Source organism: Scomber scombrus, chromosome 5, assembly GCF_963691925.1.
Source record: "Scomber scombrus chromosome 5, fScoSco1.1, whole genome shotgun sequence".
In the NCBI taxonomy this organism is placed as follows: domain Eukaryota; kingdom Metazoa; phylum Chordata; class Actinopteri; order Scombriformes; family Scombridae; genus Scomber; species Scomber scombrus.
In genome coordinates, this window is record NC_084974.1 from 7,745,508 (window position 1) to 7,762,847 (window position 17,340).

A 17,340-nucleotide genomic window follows, 5' to 3' on the forward strand; every position below is an offset into this window, starting at 1 on the left:
ATTTTTGGAGATGTCATGTTTAATAAAAGAAATACACTGTAATCACGCTGATGACTTTGTAATCACAGTAATAGCAGCAACCTTAAGCATTGCCAGAACATACTTCATGACTGTTTCTCAATACTGGCAAGACAGTGTGACATTATTGATCTCAGTGGCCAGTATAGCAGCAGATTCAGCTGCTTAACAGGACAGTCAAATCATTGGACATGGATGAGCATAGACTGGGTCAGCTTTCATTCAACTGCAGGCCAACCTGCTGCAAATGCCTCAGATGGATTGTTTTTGAAGATCATCCCACACTCTCTCCCACTCCTGCTCTGCTGTTTACTTCTTTAGCCACCACAGGCCGGCTTCAACTTGATTTGGCTCTTGGGGATTTGAGTGGTTTGGGGTTTTTTTATTTTTCAGTTGGACAACCCCAATCATTTATAATGGGAGATTACTTTTGTGTGTGTGTGTGTGTGTGTTTTTTCCTTGCCATATTGCTTTCCTCTCTTTAAGAATTTATAGTGGCGCTCAAAAGTCCCACTGTAGGGATTAGATTTAAAGTGATTTGCTGCATGATGTTTAAATGTGGATGCTATAAAGCTTTTCATCAACTTGCAGCAAATAGCTTTGTTGAAATTGGGGAAATGTACCATAATCTGTAAGTACATAGGATGCAATATCTAGTTATATACAGAAGGATGACAAACACAGTGTCTTATTGAGGTGTTGATTCTTCATGAGCCTCCAGAGCTGCTTCAGTACTCCTTGGATTAAATTCTCACAACACCATTCTTCCACACAATATTCCCTCATTAGGTCTTTTAAAGGAGAGTGTTAGGAGAGCAATAAACAATTATTTTCTTTTTCAATGAATCTGCTGATTATATTCTTGGATATATTCTTGGGTGCTTGTCAGAAAACAGTGGAAAGATGTCTATTATAATTTTCCAGGGCTCAATTGTCTCTTATATTTAAAAACTGTCACTTCAATAGAAGATAAGGAAAAACTGCAATTTGAGAAACCAGAACCAATGAATTACTTAAACTACAATTGATTAGCATTATTGCTGATTAATTTTCTGTCCTAATCAGTTAATTGACCAATCAGTTCAGCCTTTATGTGGTGACTGGTGAAGGATTTACATTATTTTCATACGCCTCGTTATGTCTTTCCACTGGTTTATTCAAAATTCTCCTTTAACTCTTTTAATTAACCCATCTGTGCATGTGAAGCTTCCTTGGCATGAACATATGAGAAGTATGATCATAGGAAGAAAAAAAAAACTGGAGTAAAGAAGTCAGTCATTTCCCTTGAGATAGGCACTTATCCTCTCGTTATTCCAGTGGTCTGGCCCAGTAGGGGATTGTGAACTGGCAGCTGTACAGTATGAATGTGCATGGCTGGGTAAAAGTAAAGCAGAGCAGTGCTGAGAAAGATCATGCGCAGTCAGCAGAACCCCGCATTGTGTCACACAGTCCGCTATAGAGCATGATGACACATAGTGATGATGTAGTACAGCCAAGTAATTGTGCTAGATTTGGCTGTATGGCAGCGACCACCGGGAAGGCTGTGGCTCAGCAGTGCAGGTTAATGATTTCCCCTCAGTGAACTGGATGTGGAATAATCCTGTAACAGAGTAGAATAGCAGAGCACAACCCCTCAGGACTCTTCCTCCTCCCTCCCTCTGTCTGTCCTGTTCTCCATCCATCCCTCTCTCCATCTTCATTGTGTCTGTAGCATCTGCTGATGCTCGCCGGTGTCAGAGCGGGGGTGGGGACTCTTCTGACACCATGGTGTGTCTGTGTGTGTGTGTGTGTGTGTGTATTATGAAAGACAAATAAAGTGTGGGTGTTTGCATGAGCATGCGGCTCCCTCCCTGACTGTATGGTAATGGTTATAAATGTAGTTGTGGGGATAATGCATGCGTTGTGCCTGTTCATTAAACCACACTGTGTACAAATGTGGGCACAGAGGGAGGGAAAAAAATGGGGGTAGGAGGGAGAAAGCTTGCCTGTCTGCCACACCCGGCCTTCTTGCTTCCACCTCCTACCTTCAACCCTTTTTCTCCCTCCATCTCTTCCTCTCTCTCTTTCTCTCTCTCTCTCTCTCTCTCTCTCTCTCTCTCTCTCTCTCTCTCTCTCTCTCTCTCTCTCTCTCTCTCACATACACACACTCACTCCTCCTCCTCTGCTCCTCTAGTCTATCTGCTTGTGTTTCCATGAGAACAGAGAGCGCTGGGTATAGGGGAATGGGTGGGTTGGTGGTGCGGGTGACGTGTCCTAAGAGCACTGTGTGTGTGTGTGTGTGTGTGCAAGCGGTGATGTGTGTGCATGCATACACACACACACACTGCTCTCTTTCACACGTCTCTCCTGGCAAGAGCTGCTCCCGGCTGTGCCAGAAAACATGCTTTTGGCATCGCTGTGGCAATTTGGACGTTGAGCTCACAGGCTCACATGACTGATCTGAGATCCAGAGAATGTATAACACACTGTCTGAGATGGAGCCTGAGCAAGCAGAAGAGGCGACTTCCATTTGTGAGCCTCTTTTTTTTTTTTTACACCCCCCCCCAAAAAAAAAGAAAAGAAAGAGAAAGAAAGACATCCTTATGTTTGTGATAAAAACAGAGAGGTAGTGAAGAGAAACAAAAACACAAAAACAAATTAGATCTGTGAAAGTAAAAATTGGAGGTATATAGTCAGTCATTAAGTGAGAGCTTTTTTTTTTTTTTTTAGGGTGGGGCCGCAGTTTTTGCTGGAGCCAGGCTGAAAGAGAGAGGGGGGAGGAGGAGGAGGGTGAGAAGATGTAGAAGAGAGGAGTGCTGATCTAAAAGAGGTGGGGGGGTTCATCACTATGAGGGAGAAGAGGAGGAGGAGGAGGAGAAAGAGGAGGAAGGGGATAGTGTGAAGGGAAGAGGGGAGGAGAGAAGGATGGAGGGAGCGAGAGGAAGGGAGGGGTTTAAAGGGTGGGCTTGTAGTCATTGTCAGGCAGCGAGTAAGAGAGAGAGAGACAGAGGTGCGCCCAGGCAGACCGACTGAAGAGCGTGTGTGTGCAAACTGGGATGAGTAAATGCACTGGGCGGCTTAGCTGTTGATACAGCCACAGAGAGAGAGAGAGAGAGAGAGAGAGAGCGAGAGAGAGAGAGAGAGAGAGAGAGAGTGTGCACGAAAGCGAGCGAGCGAGCGAGAGAGAGAGAGAGAGGGTGAGAGAGAAGAAGTGTAAAGGGAGGAAAAAAGGAAAGAAAGAAGCAGAGCAGAAAAAGGGAGGATACTACAACTACAACTATGCTGTGCTGCATAAGAAGAACCAAACCGGTAAACTGCTCTGATTTGTTTTATATTATATTTCAGCTCCTTTCATGTGTCTAAATGATGCTTTCTCAACTCTGAACTTTGTGAGTGTTACTTTGTTAGTCAGATCAGGGTGCTTGAGGAAAGATTAGAGAAAATGTTGGTGTAATTTCCTTTGACTTGGGGCCCGGCTTGTCTTATAGAAGTCTATACACAGAGCCCAGACACGCCTAGTTAATGTGATTATCCTGCATGAATGGATGTTGCCACAATGCCTCTCAGACCTCACACTGTACTTGCAGAGAGGCACAAGACTGTAACTCGATCTTGGGGAGCCGGGCATTCCCTCCTATTGATCATGCACTTGTAAAAAGTGAAAGATTATTGAAAGACACTTGATAGGTTCTGTATTGTGATATTGTCTTATAGCTCAAAGCTGAAATACTCCATCATGAATTCAGGAGCCCTACTGAACTCATTGTTCATATTAATTAGACTAACCTTTAGTGTGCTCTTAATTGATGCTTTGAACAGGAGTCTTAACATATTTTGTACTTGCATTATCTTGAGCAGAAATGGGTGAACATGGGAAAGTAAATTTCCACAGTGATGAAAAAAAAAGGGTGGGGTACGGATTGAGTGAGCAGCACCATCATGTCAGTGGCCTCCGGGGAATACAATGGGAATAAATGAGTTTAAATGGATTATCATAGCCCTCCAGCTTTATAAGTGGATGCTGTCAATGGAGGGTACAATGAAGTGTGCACTCATTTAAAGGGTGTGAAAGGGTGGTGTTGAGTTTGTAATAAGCCATGTCTATTCTCAGTTGCAGGGAATTTTTAAAAAAAAAAGAAAAAAAAAAGGTGTTGCATGGAAACGGGTGGGTCTGGACACAGTGGAGGAGAGGAGAAGGTGGCACTGCTTCCCCCCATGCTCCACTCTGTTGTATTTCAGCAGCTTTCATGGGTAGTTTTGTGTGTGATCAGGGCTGATTTTTCCTGCTGCTATCTCAAACCGATCATGATTTTATCAGACTCATAACACGCTGGGTTCCGATGGCACTTGATTGCTTCTTAAATGTCAGCCTGGATGAGTCATATTAGCTCTGGTAGGGAGGAGAGAGAGAGGAAGAGGCAAAGAGAAAGGAAGCAAGGCTCGCCAGTTTAGAGGCATGCGGGAAGAACAGGATGCAGAGAGGCAGGCGGGGGAAGAGAACGAGCAGCAGGGTGTGGAGTATAGCTGGTGCACATGGAGGCAGATACGCACCAGTAAAGATGCAAGGGGGGGGGGGGGGGGGGGAGAGAGGTAGAAGTGCAGGTGAGGGGAAAAAAGGGGGGGGGGTTTGCAAGGTATATGGGGGGGGAAGGTAGGGAGAGGCAGGCATACAGCAAAGAAAAAAAGGGAAAAAATGTATAGATGGGGGCAGGAAAACTCTAAGGAAATGTGGTGGTGACAGAAGAAGGGATGGGGAGGTGAGCAGGCGCGAAGGTGAGAAAAATCAAAGGAGGAGGAAAGATGAAGGGAGGAAGGAAAAGAAGCCGGTGTTCTGCACACATCGCAGCCATGTGGGTGAGGCACCGGCTTTTCGGTGAGCTTTTCCCACCAAGCGCCATCGCTGCCGCGAGCATGTGTGTCTCACCACAGGGAAAAATATCCCCCCGGCCTACGAGCACTTATCCTCCTGCTCCTGCTTTTGAGGAGCAGAGGCATAAATTAATCCAGACAGACTCTGCGGTCTTAATGGATGGATGAGCAAAGAGCATGGGTTTTCTGCTTTTGAAACATGGCAATACTGCTGTGGATCCTGCCATTGTAGAGTGTTAAGTGCTGTTGCAACATGTTCACAATGGGAGTGGCTGCTGTTACTTCATTGAAGTCTCCTCGGTAGCCCCAATTTTAAGCTTTATCTTTACTTGTGTGCAGATTTACAGTAAAATTCAACTTGAGTTTCAACCACAGAGCACACTGCTTGTCCTCTCCCCAGGGTTTGGGGGTAAGAACAAGGATCAAGTTCTAAGGCCTGGGTTCTTATTAAACTCAGGTGTTCCACCAACACCACCACCACCAGGCCGAACCACAACTTATCAAATCTCACCTATATCTGCTATTTTAGAGCTCTACCCCAACTCAATCCTTAACTCTCATCCTAGCACCAGGACCATACTTGACTGTCTTGTCCTGTCTCCACTCTTAGCCTTTAGCTAAATCATTCTAAATCAAACTCCAAAATCAAGACCCAGCCTTCTACCTCCTCTCCTCTCATATTGTGGCTCTACATGCACTCAATGCCCTTTCCTCAGATCTGGCTCCAGCTGAAGCGTCAGCCACAGCCCACATTTCCAGTTCCTGTCCGTGTTTCATCCAACACCCCTCAACCCCAGCCTTTTCCCTCTAGCCCCTCTCCCTCTCCTCATCCTCATCCACCGACCCCTATGAGATCAGTGGCGATTGTGGAGCCTTTGTTCAGGCAGAGAGCCGGTGTAATTGAATTAAACACCGCTCCAGAGGATGTAATGATTCTGGCGTATGGCTGCTTATTAGTTGCTGCGGAGCATCTTTTCCCGGGCCGTCGTAAAAAAAAAAAAACAGTGCACCCTTTAACATTGCTCATTTATTCACCGTCAAACGATGGACAGAGAGAGAGGGAGGGAGAGAGAGCGAGATGGCGAGCGGGGGCTGTGGCAGTCACCACCTGAGCCCCCCTTTCCTCTTCTGCAGGAGATAGCTGGCTAAAAGGGTGTGGTGCTCCGCTGTGTCTATCTATGTGTGTGTGTGTGTGAGAGAGAGAGAGAGAGAGGGAAAAAAGGAGAGAGAATGAGTGGGTAGCAGAAAGAGAGTGAAAGGCGACAGAAAGAGAGAGAAGGAGAAGCAGTTGCAGACAGCAGCCAGTCTTTTGGTCTTTGGTGTCTGGATGATTCCTGCAGAAAATCAGACAGCCATTGAAATCATGCTGGGATTTTTAGGAGAGAGGTGTCATTGTAGGAAGTATGTGTACCACCAGCAGGATGGCTAATATTAGCCTATTCCTCTGCCTGCTTGGGAACAGTGGTCATGTGACAAATAATTCATTAGTTTCTCCTTTTTATTTAAATACAATTTTATTACTCAAAAAAAATCTGCTTTAATACACACAAATCTCCAATAATTACACATTTAAAGTGAAATAGATTGGAAAAACATCAGTAGCTTCACCTGTTGGGTTCGTGATAAGAGGGGGTTCTGCAAAGCCACGTTCCTTAACTCCACCATTATAAATGCAAATATTACCTTTTATATTTCTCACCCCTCTTGCTAGCAGCACTGCATTCGATCTATTCCAAGGCTGGGCGGAGCAATGTGGTGAAAAGGGAGTCTCCCGCTTCAATGGATCAGAACTGAAAAAGAAAAAAAAAAAACGCAACATGATTATATGCTTGTCTGTTGCGTGCATTAGCGTGAGCTGTGGTCCTGTTGTAATTCAACTAACCTCGCCGCTCTACCATGTCTTCCCCCGTTTCTCTTCCTCCTCCCCCCACTCCTGAAACAAGTCTCTAATGGCACTGGCAATGAGGCAGTGGGAAGGTGGCGGATTGTTACTGTGTGTCACCATTGGGGGATGGTGTGTGTGTGTATGTGTGTATGTGTGTGTGTGTAAATGTGTGGTTATGGATCTGTCGGTAAAGCCATTGACTCTGGGGTGTGGTTCTCACGATAGCCGGTGCCCACCCAAGGACAGGCAGGGAGAGAGAACACAGACTGCAGCTGATAGGAAAAGCTGTAATAGACTAATAGACACTTCCAGCCGTCAGATAATGTATGCTACTAAACACATTTTAGCGTGGTCATTTATTACCTTTATAGACAAGACACGCAGACGGGTTTGTCCTCTGGTGAATGGCACTTCTGCGTTAATATAAATTAACCTGTGAGCTTTTGTACATTTAGATTCAAAACATGAAGATGGCATTATTTGTCACCTACATACAGTTCTGTATAGTCATCTAAAGGTGAGCTGCATGTTAATGCAACCTACAGTAAGCATTTAAGATCCCTACATCACAGCTATAATAATTGCAGGCTTAATTTGTTGCACTATCAAGTAAGGAAAATTCAGCACTTTACATTACATCACTTTACATTGCAAATATTACACTTTTTGCCAGATAATAAAAAACCCCCAGCTTTTAGCGGTTAACACTGTGTATCTATGGCAACCAAAAAAGAACGTGTTCAAAGAGGAAGCACTGCAGGCTAATTGTAATAAGTCATTTGATTAACCTGATAATGCAAATATGTTGTCTCACTGCAAATTAATCAGGGAAGAGTTTAAACGGTCATGGAGTCTTAGTGTGAAGGCTTGAAGGAAGTGTACCTTGTGGTGCACTGTACCTTTGGGAGGTGCTGCTGTATTTATGAATGAAAATGTGTGCCGCACAGACACCGAGTGGAATAGCGCCTGCAGGAGGGTACGTGACCAGGGTTCAATTAACAGTCAGAGTCTTCCATAATAGATTGGCACTGTTGAGATGATAAACACAAAGTTTTTTATTATGTGTTGCAGCTATTAACCACTGCTACATTGCATAGTATGACATAAATAGTTTGATTTTACAGGTCCAAGTACCTCAGCGGTGAATGGTCAGACTACATCAGTCAAAAAAAATCACAGCACAGCACTTTTTGGAGGGACACACTGAAAGATATCAATAATGCAAATGATGATGCTACAATTGTGGTCAAACTATTTTCTTCCCTTTCCTCGTACGCTGATATGAGATCACTTGGCACTTTTTTTATTACATTTGCACTCACACGCCCTAATCTGTAAAGTAAATGACAACCCCTCCATTCCAATAATGATGTCATACCTCCATATTCCCAAACACCCTCATCCATCGCTTTCTCCTTCCCTCTCTCTGTCTGAATCACTTGATGCAGCCAGTAAGTAATTCTATTTAGAGTTAAGTGCTTGGGTCAAATTTTGGCGATTGTAAGCACCATGAGATCAGACGTAATAAAAGCCCAATGAGTCATCAGAGACCCTGCATACTATTAAGAGCAGAGGGTGTGTTCGGTGGCGCTTTGTCTGTCTCTATCTGTTCTAATAGCAGGACACTTGCTAAAGTTTATATCCACATTTAATAGCTAATCGTTAAGTAAACAGCCAGAGTTCAGGTTTTAAACATAAATCACTATATTTGAGGAGCAGTACAAAGAACCTGAACATCGTCCCTCTCTAGTCAACCGTGTCCTGCTTTTTTTTCATTACATGGCACCGAATTGCTTGAAAAGATGGTATATATTAAAAAATGCAGGGAGGATTGGGGCAGGATTTACACCCTGAACCCTGGGGAGAGCATGCGAATAAAGGTGGAGGAGGTGAATATACCAACACAGCTGCACCTTGGCCTCGCTGCTGCAATATTGGAGTGACACACTGACCCTGAGGAAGACATGTTGGTTTAGGGCCTCTGGCTCTTAAATCATGTCACAGAGATGTGATACCTCACGCAGGCAGCTGTCCAAGTCAGACTCCGTATCCAATATAATGACACTATTAGAGACAGAGGGAATCGGGAAATAGACTGATGGATGTTGCTCCCAAGTCGCATCTCGATTTTCATTCACGTTCACTGACCTTAAAGAAGATACCACTGCTCGGTCGGTGACACAGACCGCAGCATTATTACACACACACACACACACACACACACACACACACACACACACACACACACACACACACACACACACACACACACACACACACACACACACATATATTCAACCCCTCCGGCCCCAACTGGCCCCTCACCACACCCTGCTGCTACATCAAACACAACCCCTCCTTAACCATGCCGATTGCTCTGCCTGATTTACGAGTTCCTATTGGCCCGCTCCCCTGAGGGGTCAGGTGCACTGCCAATCACTGTGACATATAGTCTTTCAGAGCACCAACCAGCAGACAGCGCTGTGATGAGTTAGCACTCTGGTTGTCAAGGTAACCATTGATGGTTGGGAGGGGTATGGCAGTGAATGCTGAGGAGAATCTAGCAGGCAGCCCGTTCCCTAGCAGCCAGAGATGGAGCCGTAGAAAGCTCCTGTACCTAGAGAATTGAAATTGGCTCATTATTTTGGAGAAAGAGCCTCACTTTTTGAATGCTTACATTTCTGTGGTGACAATTTTCGAGGAAATCATTGGCAGAGAATGCAGAAAACATTAGTGGATGCTGTGAAGAGGCTCTGCTTTGAAGTTTAATTATTACACTAAATCTAATTCAGCACCATTATCAAGAGGACAATAACAACCTCATGTCTGGATTAAATAAACACAATAAATGCCTAGAGTCATTTGTTGGGCACCAAATCCCAGTATATCCAATTCATTATGTGGAGAGAATTGACCCACAGACATCTGTCATTCCCTGATTCTCATGATTCACAATAGCACTAAATCTCCCCTCTCCAGCGCATGAAATGATAAAATGCTGTAGATCCATTCTTTTGTGAAACCAGTCGCTGGCTCCCTACAAAGCCCTGAAACCTGGAAGGACAGACACCAATACAAAACCATTCAGTCTCTGCGGTTTTCTCACATCTTTATCATTTTGGCTTAACTGATGCTGCACTACCTGCATGCTGTTTGACAATTTGTGTTTGCTTCATGTTGCTTATACACATTTATTTAAGGTGCACATTTAAGGCTTTTGATTGGTTGAACCTTGGCTATAGAATGTTTTACCTTGATTTGTTTGCCTATTCATTTTGAATGTACTGATTCATTTTGTTTGCCACTTTCAGTGCTCATCATTCATTCTTTTATTTGATTTGATTTCTTTTCATTAGATTTATATGACTCATATAGCACAACCCACTATTTGATGGACAGCTATGGATCCGGTTACCAAAGGTAATATCATGGACCCCCTTTCAATATTTCATTGTGTACTGTCCTATTCCTAACCCTGTTCCTTATCCAGTCCTACGCTTCTACTCAATTCTAAACCAGTCCTGAAACCCTAACCTGTCCTGTCCCAGCCTATAATTCTCCAGTAAGAGTTATAAATGAACTCATAAGTGAACTAACTCCCTCTCATAGCATATACTTTTGTCTTTCTCTTACTTCTGACCTTCCAACTCATCACATATTGTACCTTTTTCCTTCCATAGGATTGTAGGCTCAAATAAAATATGCCAGCATGAGATCTTGGGTTGATCATTCTTGAGCTACATTCCACCACAGTAGAGGAATACTTTGATAGATTATAGCAAACTGTACATTTCCATCCTGGCTACCAGTGTACCTTTATCATGACTTACAGTAGATGTTAAGACGCCTCTTTCTTTTGGCTCCCAGGTGGAGAAGAATGAGGAGGCGGACCAGAAGATTGAACAGGATGGTACCACCAACAAACCTGAGGACAAGGCCCACAAGGCTGCCACCAAAATACAGGCCAGCTTCCGCGGACACATAACTCGGAAAAAGATGAAAGACGGAGAGGAAGAGAAGGAGGGAGACAGTCCTGCTGCTGCAGAAGAGGCAACAGAGGGCGGAGAAGAAGCAAAGAAAGTGGAGGGAGAGGCAGCACCTGCAAAGGAGGAGGAAGCTGCAGAAGAGGAGGCTAAGAAGGAGGAGGAAACGAGCCAAGCCAAAAGCCCAGTGGCAGACAAGCCAGATAACTCTCCAGCAGCTGCCGCTGCCTCTCCTGCAGGCGCAGCAACATCTCCTGTAGCAGCAGCACCCGCTGCTGCCTCTCCTACGGCCGCCTCAGCGACCTCTGAGCCACAGAAAGAGGAGCCAAAGGCAGAGGAGAAAGCAGAGGAGAAACCCAAAGAGGTTGAGGCCCCAGTGGTGGCAGCCAAGAGTCCCACCACAGCCACACCTGAAGAGAAGAAGGAGGAGGAGAAGAGTGAAGAGAAAAATGAGGAGGCCAGACAAGCCGATGTGCCTGCTGCTGTCAGCCCGACAGCTGAGAAGGAGGAGCCTAACCAAACAAAAGATAAAGGTATGCAGATTGCTCTAGGCCTCATAACTGGCGTTAATTACAGCAAGATTTGTGTAAATTAAATCCATTACATGTCAAATGAAACAAGCTTACTTTAATTTGAAGAAGGGCAGATTCCCAACAACCTGTGACTCTATGAATCCAGCACTTAGTTACACATGTTTCTGAGGGCACTGAGTTCAGAGACAAGAATAATTCCAGACACTCACAACAATCGAGAAGTAATTACTTACAGTAAAGGACAAATAAAGAAGAATAGGTGAGCTTTCCTTTACTCTGCTTGGCAAGCACCACAGGAAATAACTGCTTGTCGAGGCTTTGGGATTTAAATATCTTTGGCAGTGCTCCACCATTCACTGGTTAACACAGAGATGGAGCTCAATATTTGATTAGGCAGCCTTGTATTTCAGACTCTGCAAGTTAAAGACTCCCTACTGATGAGATGGAGACTGAAACAGAAACACAGGGTTGCAGATGATTAGCATGGTCAACAATTATGTTATGCAATATGTCAGTATTATCTTGGGAATGGTCATATCTCAGAGGTATTGTGAAAACGTTATTGTGAAAAGTTGTTTTGTTTGTTTACGAGAAAGCATCATGTTTTGTGAGTCACAAAGATTTATGAATACCTCAGATGGGTTCATGATATCAGGACCAACATATTAATATTGCTGTTACAATAATTTATTCCAAAGAAAACAAAAATATTGGTGAAAATGAATGAGCTCATTAAATTCTTGTTACACATTGCGGCAAGTTGAAATATTTAATAGCCTAAAACAACAGCTGATAGATTTCAAAGCAAGCCACCATTTGACATCCAATTACGGCAGAAACTTGTACCTGAGAAGAAATTGGAAGACCATGAAATGACATTATAACACTGATACAACACTCTCCCAACATATACTTGACATGAACTAATATTTCTGGTCCAAGGACTCTCAGACTGGGTCAGACAGGTAGTTAATGGAGCATGCTCAGTCTGGAGTAGATGGGGGTGCAAGGTGGAAAACAAACACACACACACACACACACACACACACACACACACACACACACACACACACACACACACACACACACACACACACACTGGAGAACTACACGGAAACTAGGTCACCTAGGCAGCACTGTCTCCCTGTTGTCATAGTTACACCTCGATGGGATAGCTGGCCTGCATGGAGCTGTGCAGGGATAACAGGTGCTCTGATTTAAATGAATGATTAATGAGCTCTACTGGTCACGATCCGCGCTGGGGAAGTCTGTCACAAACAAACGCAACTTGACAAAGAACTGCTAATTAAGAATCCACTGCTGGGTCACAATCTGCTTTACTAACTGAACTGGCTGAGAGAACCAATGAATATTTATAACTTGTGCTGAAGTCACTTAGTTATAGTTTGTCAGCGCACAGAATGTAGTTTCATACACAAGGACACCAGGTACTATGATCCAATTAAATAATTTATGAGCTAGACTGGGTATGATCCAGATTCTCTGCCAAGGACAGTCTAGTGCCTTGCTTCAACTGCATAAAAGTAATTATACATCATAATGATTAACTTTATTTATATAGCACCATTAATACATGAAATGCATCGCAGTGCATCACAAAATACGACCGACAATTTAAATACAGATCAAATATAAAAATACATTTCCATAATCAGAAAATTACAGTGGACTAGTAATAACAGTTAAAAAGGGAGATTAGTTTTACCTAAATGCATTTTTGCTGTCCTCAGATTCAGAGAAAGCAGGGACTTTAGAAACGGAGTGACATGAGCTATTTTCTTTGTTCCAGTGAAAAACTGGCAGCAGCATCCTATATGAGCTGTAACTGGCTGACTTGTGAACAATGGATTGCAATAGTCGCGCCTACTTCTAATTAAAGCATGTAGAAGCTTCTCGGCAGCTGGAAAGTTAGGTCAGATACTAATTGGTGATAACACCCAGACATCTTACCTGTGGTGTGATGTGCTGAAATGGTGCTGCAAACTGTAGGCACATTTTCTTTGGGGAACTTTGCTCTTTTGAACAAATAAGAATTTTGATGTGATTTTTGGCCATCCATAAATTAATGTCAGAGAGCTCTCAAGGGAGTAAAGGCAGCTGAGGTCATTAGGACCAACAGCTATATAGAGCTGGGTGTCATTTGTGCTTATGGATGACAACCTCCGGCAGTAAAATATAAAGACCGAAAAGCAGAGGACCCAGAACAGAGCCTTATATCACTCCATGTGGAATGTCTATTATTTGTAGTGTGAGGTTTTAAATTCAGACAAGTAAGTTAGGACACGCCTTATGTTGAGGAAAACTAAAACAAATTTAAAAAAAAAAAGCTAATAGAAGCAGGAAAAAGTCATATTGCTTACTTACATTTATAGTTTACTTTAGTTGGGTTTTGGTTCCACAATAAACTATGTGTCTGTACGTCTTGTTCTCAATACATTGTTTTGTTTGGGCGTTTTGTTTCCTCATCTGCAATCGTTATTTGCAAATGACTCAACAAAACCAAACCAACATTTAAGTGGGGAGTATCACGGCTGTAGGTAACTGAAGTGGGACTGATGGCGGAATACTTGAAATGACAGACTTTGCCTCTGCGAATTGGGTGAAATTGTATTTGTATCACACAGTTCAGTGACTGTAGAGAAGGACATTCTCAAATCTGTCATAGTGGCTAACAAGCAAATTACTTTCTACCTGGAAAATCTGCTATGACTCAAGCTGTCTTGAGTCACACATGCACACACGCACATGCACACACACACACACACACACACACACACACACACACACACACACACACACACACACACACACACACACACACACACACACACACACACACACACACACACTTTAGTACAAGCACTAACACAGACATCATCGCCCCACTTCTCTGTCTTTCTCTCCCTCTCCTGCTCTCTCTCTCTGTCTCTCTGGTACACATATGTGCGCACACACACACACACACACACACACACACACACACACACACACACACACACACACACACACACACACACACACACACACACACACACACACACACAGGCGTGCACTCCATCACCCCAATCTCCAATGCAATGATGTCATCCTTTGATGCCTCCTCTTTTTATTAAAAGAGTATGAGATCATTGTAGTGTATGACATCATTGCTTGCAGGGTGCTTCAAGCTTGAATAATAGGTTTGATCATAAATGATGAAATTAATCTGAATCATATTGATTGAGGTAGCCGCAGACCCCAGAGGTATCATTTTGTCATATTTAACAGGTGCTTTATTCTATTATTCCAATTTTTCATGACTTTGTCAATCAATTTGTTGCTAATGGCTTCATATCTTTGTTTTCTGTTTCTGTTTTAATTAGTGCTTCTTTTTTTTTTAAATTACCAATGTATTGGGGTCCTGGGGGACCCCAGTCAAAAGCACCCGATTCTGCCTATGCAGTTTTAATAGATGGAACTATTTATTGAGTTCATGTTTGCCGTGGGTCCTAATTTTAAATATGTATTTATTTAAATATCCATATTTTTTTCACAACAGGCAAATTAACTGTAACTACCCTAATTTAATAATAATCTGTTTTTTCCAATAACATTAATTACACACATAATAATGTTTTGAGAAGAAATAATTTAAGGTGTCCCCAGGGATGCCAGTTTGTAGTCCTTGTATGTTAAATATGTTGATAGGATGACGGTCATTGTAGCTCAAGTGTGAAAACATCTTAACAAAATTCAACTTTAATATTAAATATAATACATTGATAAAATAATAATCTCAATCATTAATATTCTCTCAGCAACAAAATAATATTGAATATAGAATTACAAAAGCAGAACCAAATGTGACAAAGGCAAATGTAACTGAACAAGAGAGATGTATCATGGATCACTATTCAGCAGTATTCACCTCTAGCTGTTATTACTGTGCAGGTCACTATGGGCATCACACAGTATGAGATGTGACAGGCCGAGATGCTGCTGTTAGCGTGGTGATGTCAGTTCAAATGCTTCATGGGTCCATTAGGAGCACTCTCCTTTATTATTTACACAGTCAGTGTGGGATTTCAGCGATAGTCTGCATCCTCTGACTGACGTGTTGTGAGGTTTAGTGAAAATAACATGATGTGAGCAACATGCAGTTACATGCACATTATTCATATTTCTATATGGTATGATCTTTGAATGTTACTTTATGCTTGTTTTTTACTCACCAAGAATCTTTTGAGGGGATATATTTTAAACATCAAACGCAGCAGCTGATGTGATACCTTTGATGCTCAGTATCTCAGAAGAAGCAGACAGAGATTCATTATTTCAACCTCACAATGTAAAAAGTCCTCTCCACAGGCTAATTTTCTCTCTTCTCTCCAACCCACCTTTTTTATCTACCATGGCCCCATCTTTCCACCTTTGCCTCCTTTTCCTTTTTATGTTCTCTTATCTCCTCTTCCTGCCCTCCTTCCACCCAGATGCTGCAGAGGAGTCTAAAGCAGAGGAGGCCACCCCGGCAGATGCAGCGGCAGAGGCCACCGAGGAATAAGGCAAAGTCTAACCCGAAGAAAGCAGAATTAAGAGTATGAAGAATAACACAAAAACAAAAATCTAAAAAGGTTGCTCTTTGCCTTCCCAATGTGAAGGCAGTCCGTTTCTATTTGTTTGTCATTTTTTGTGTGGCAATGATTTTCTCGTGTTGGGGGAGTTTCCAGAGTGAAGTTTTTTGGCTCAAGCTAATACTATGAATAGGTGGTGGTGGTGGTGATGATGGTGTTGTTGATGGTTATGAAAATGATTGTTACCTTGATGATGATGATGATGATGATGATGATGATGAGAAGGAGGAGGAAGATTTGATTTGGAACATCTCCACTATTTAATGTAAGCAAATTAGTGGTGAAATGAGCGCTCCCAACTGGATAATTACACATTTAAAATGCATTGCAAATGCATCGTACTTTATTTGCATTGCAATGCACTTCCTTACAACACATCCTGCAAATAAAATCCGTACTTCTGCAAATGCACGCACAAAAACATGCTGGTTTTAAAATGCAAGTCTAGTTTTCAACACGGTACAAGTGTATCGAGAACACAGCAAATAAGTAATGTACTGACAAATCTGACGGAGAATAGAATGTATAATTAAATGTGTGATATTTCCAGTTGGACAGGTTTTATCCTACATCCAAAAACAACATAGAGGACAAGACTATTACTCTCTCTCTATTCTGCTTGAGTCATTCAAGCTTGGTTTACACCCCTTTTACAAACTCTCTGTTTACTCACATTTACAGTAAAGGACCTGTTGCCATTTGAATGACATAATCATATAATAAACTATAGAAATCAGCTATAGTATTGATGTAACTGGCTCTTACATGAAGATTTATGTTCTGCCAAACAAACGTGAGAACAGTAGCATGAACCATTGAACCAGATGCATGATGGGAACTCTCCCTCTGAGAGGAACGTTTTCGCAGTCACAAAAACTTAAGAGGTGTGGCGGCTTCTTTTTGATGTCTTTGGTGTTGTCATGACAGTTTATATGAATTGGAAACATACTCTTGCACTGATGTTAAGAAAATAAAAAGTGAAAAAGAAAATTCAAACAAACGAGCAAACAAAAAATACTTTTCCTATGTTCCAGTGAGTGCAATGTCCAGTTTCAACCTATCAAGGAGTTCAAACTTGTGAGAAAAAAAAAACATGAAAAAATAAAAATGGTTTCAATGTCTGTTTTCAAAATAAAGCAAATGTGCCAATTACCATCATAAACTGTGGAGTTTGTTTGAAGCTTGTTGTTACATCGGACGGTCGAACTTTTGGGGTAATATAGACTTTAAAGAAATACTTTAACAATTTGGGAAATGAACTCATTCACTTTCTTGGTGAAAATGTTGATTGGTACCATATTTATCAGTTTAATATGAAGCTGGAGTAGTTTGCTAGCTTAGCGCAGCATATTAGAGCTATGGGGAAAAAGGTAGTCTGGCTATGTCTGAAGATAAAAACTGCTAACCAGCACTACTAAAGCTCATTAACTAAACCTTAGTTT

At 42.4% G+C, this 17,340-nt stretch overlaps 1 protein-coding gene across 1 annotated transcript; it reads left to right on the forward strand.

The window, feature by feature from the left end:
• The first annotated feature begins 4,453 nt into the window (after positions 1–4,453).
• Positions 4,454–17,025, forward strand: gap43 (growth associated protein 43). Its single transcript, XM_062419299.1, has 4 exons — positions 4,454–4,558; positions 5,583–5,792; positions 10,619–11,267; positions 15,758–17,025. The coding sequence occupies exons 1-4, from the start codon at positions 4,454–4,456 to the stop codon at positions 15,826–15,828; spliced, it is 1,035 nt and encodes a 344-aa protein (XP_062275283.1). The 3' UTR covers positions 15,829–17,025.
• Positions 17,026–17,340: the final 315 nt, after the last annotated feature.

Coding starts and splice junctions, on each gene's coding strand:
- gap43 (XM_062419299.1), top strand. CDS start 4,454: ATGCGGGAAGAACAGGATGCAGAGAGGCAGGCGGGGGAAGAGAACGAG. Junction 4,559..5,582: donor AGATACGCACCAGTAAAGAT/GCAAGGGGGGGG, acceptor CCCTTTCCTCAG/ATCTGGCTCCAGCTGAAGCG. Junction 11,268..15,757: donor TAACCAAACAAAAGATAAAG/GTATGCAGATTG, acceptor CCTTCCACCCAG/ATGCTGCAGAGGAGTCTAAA.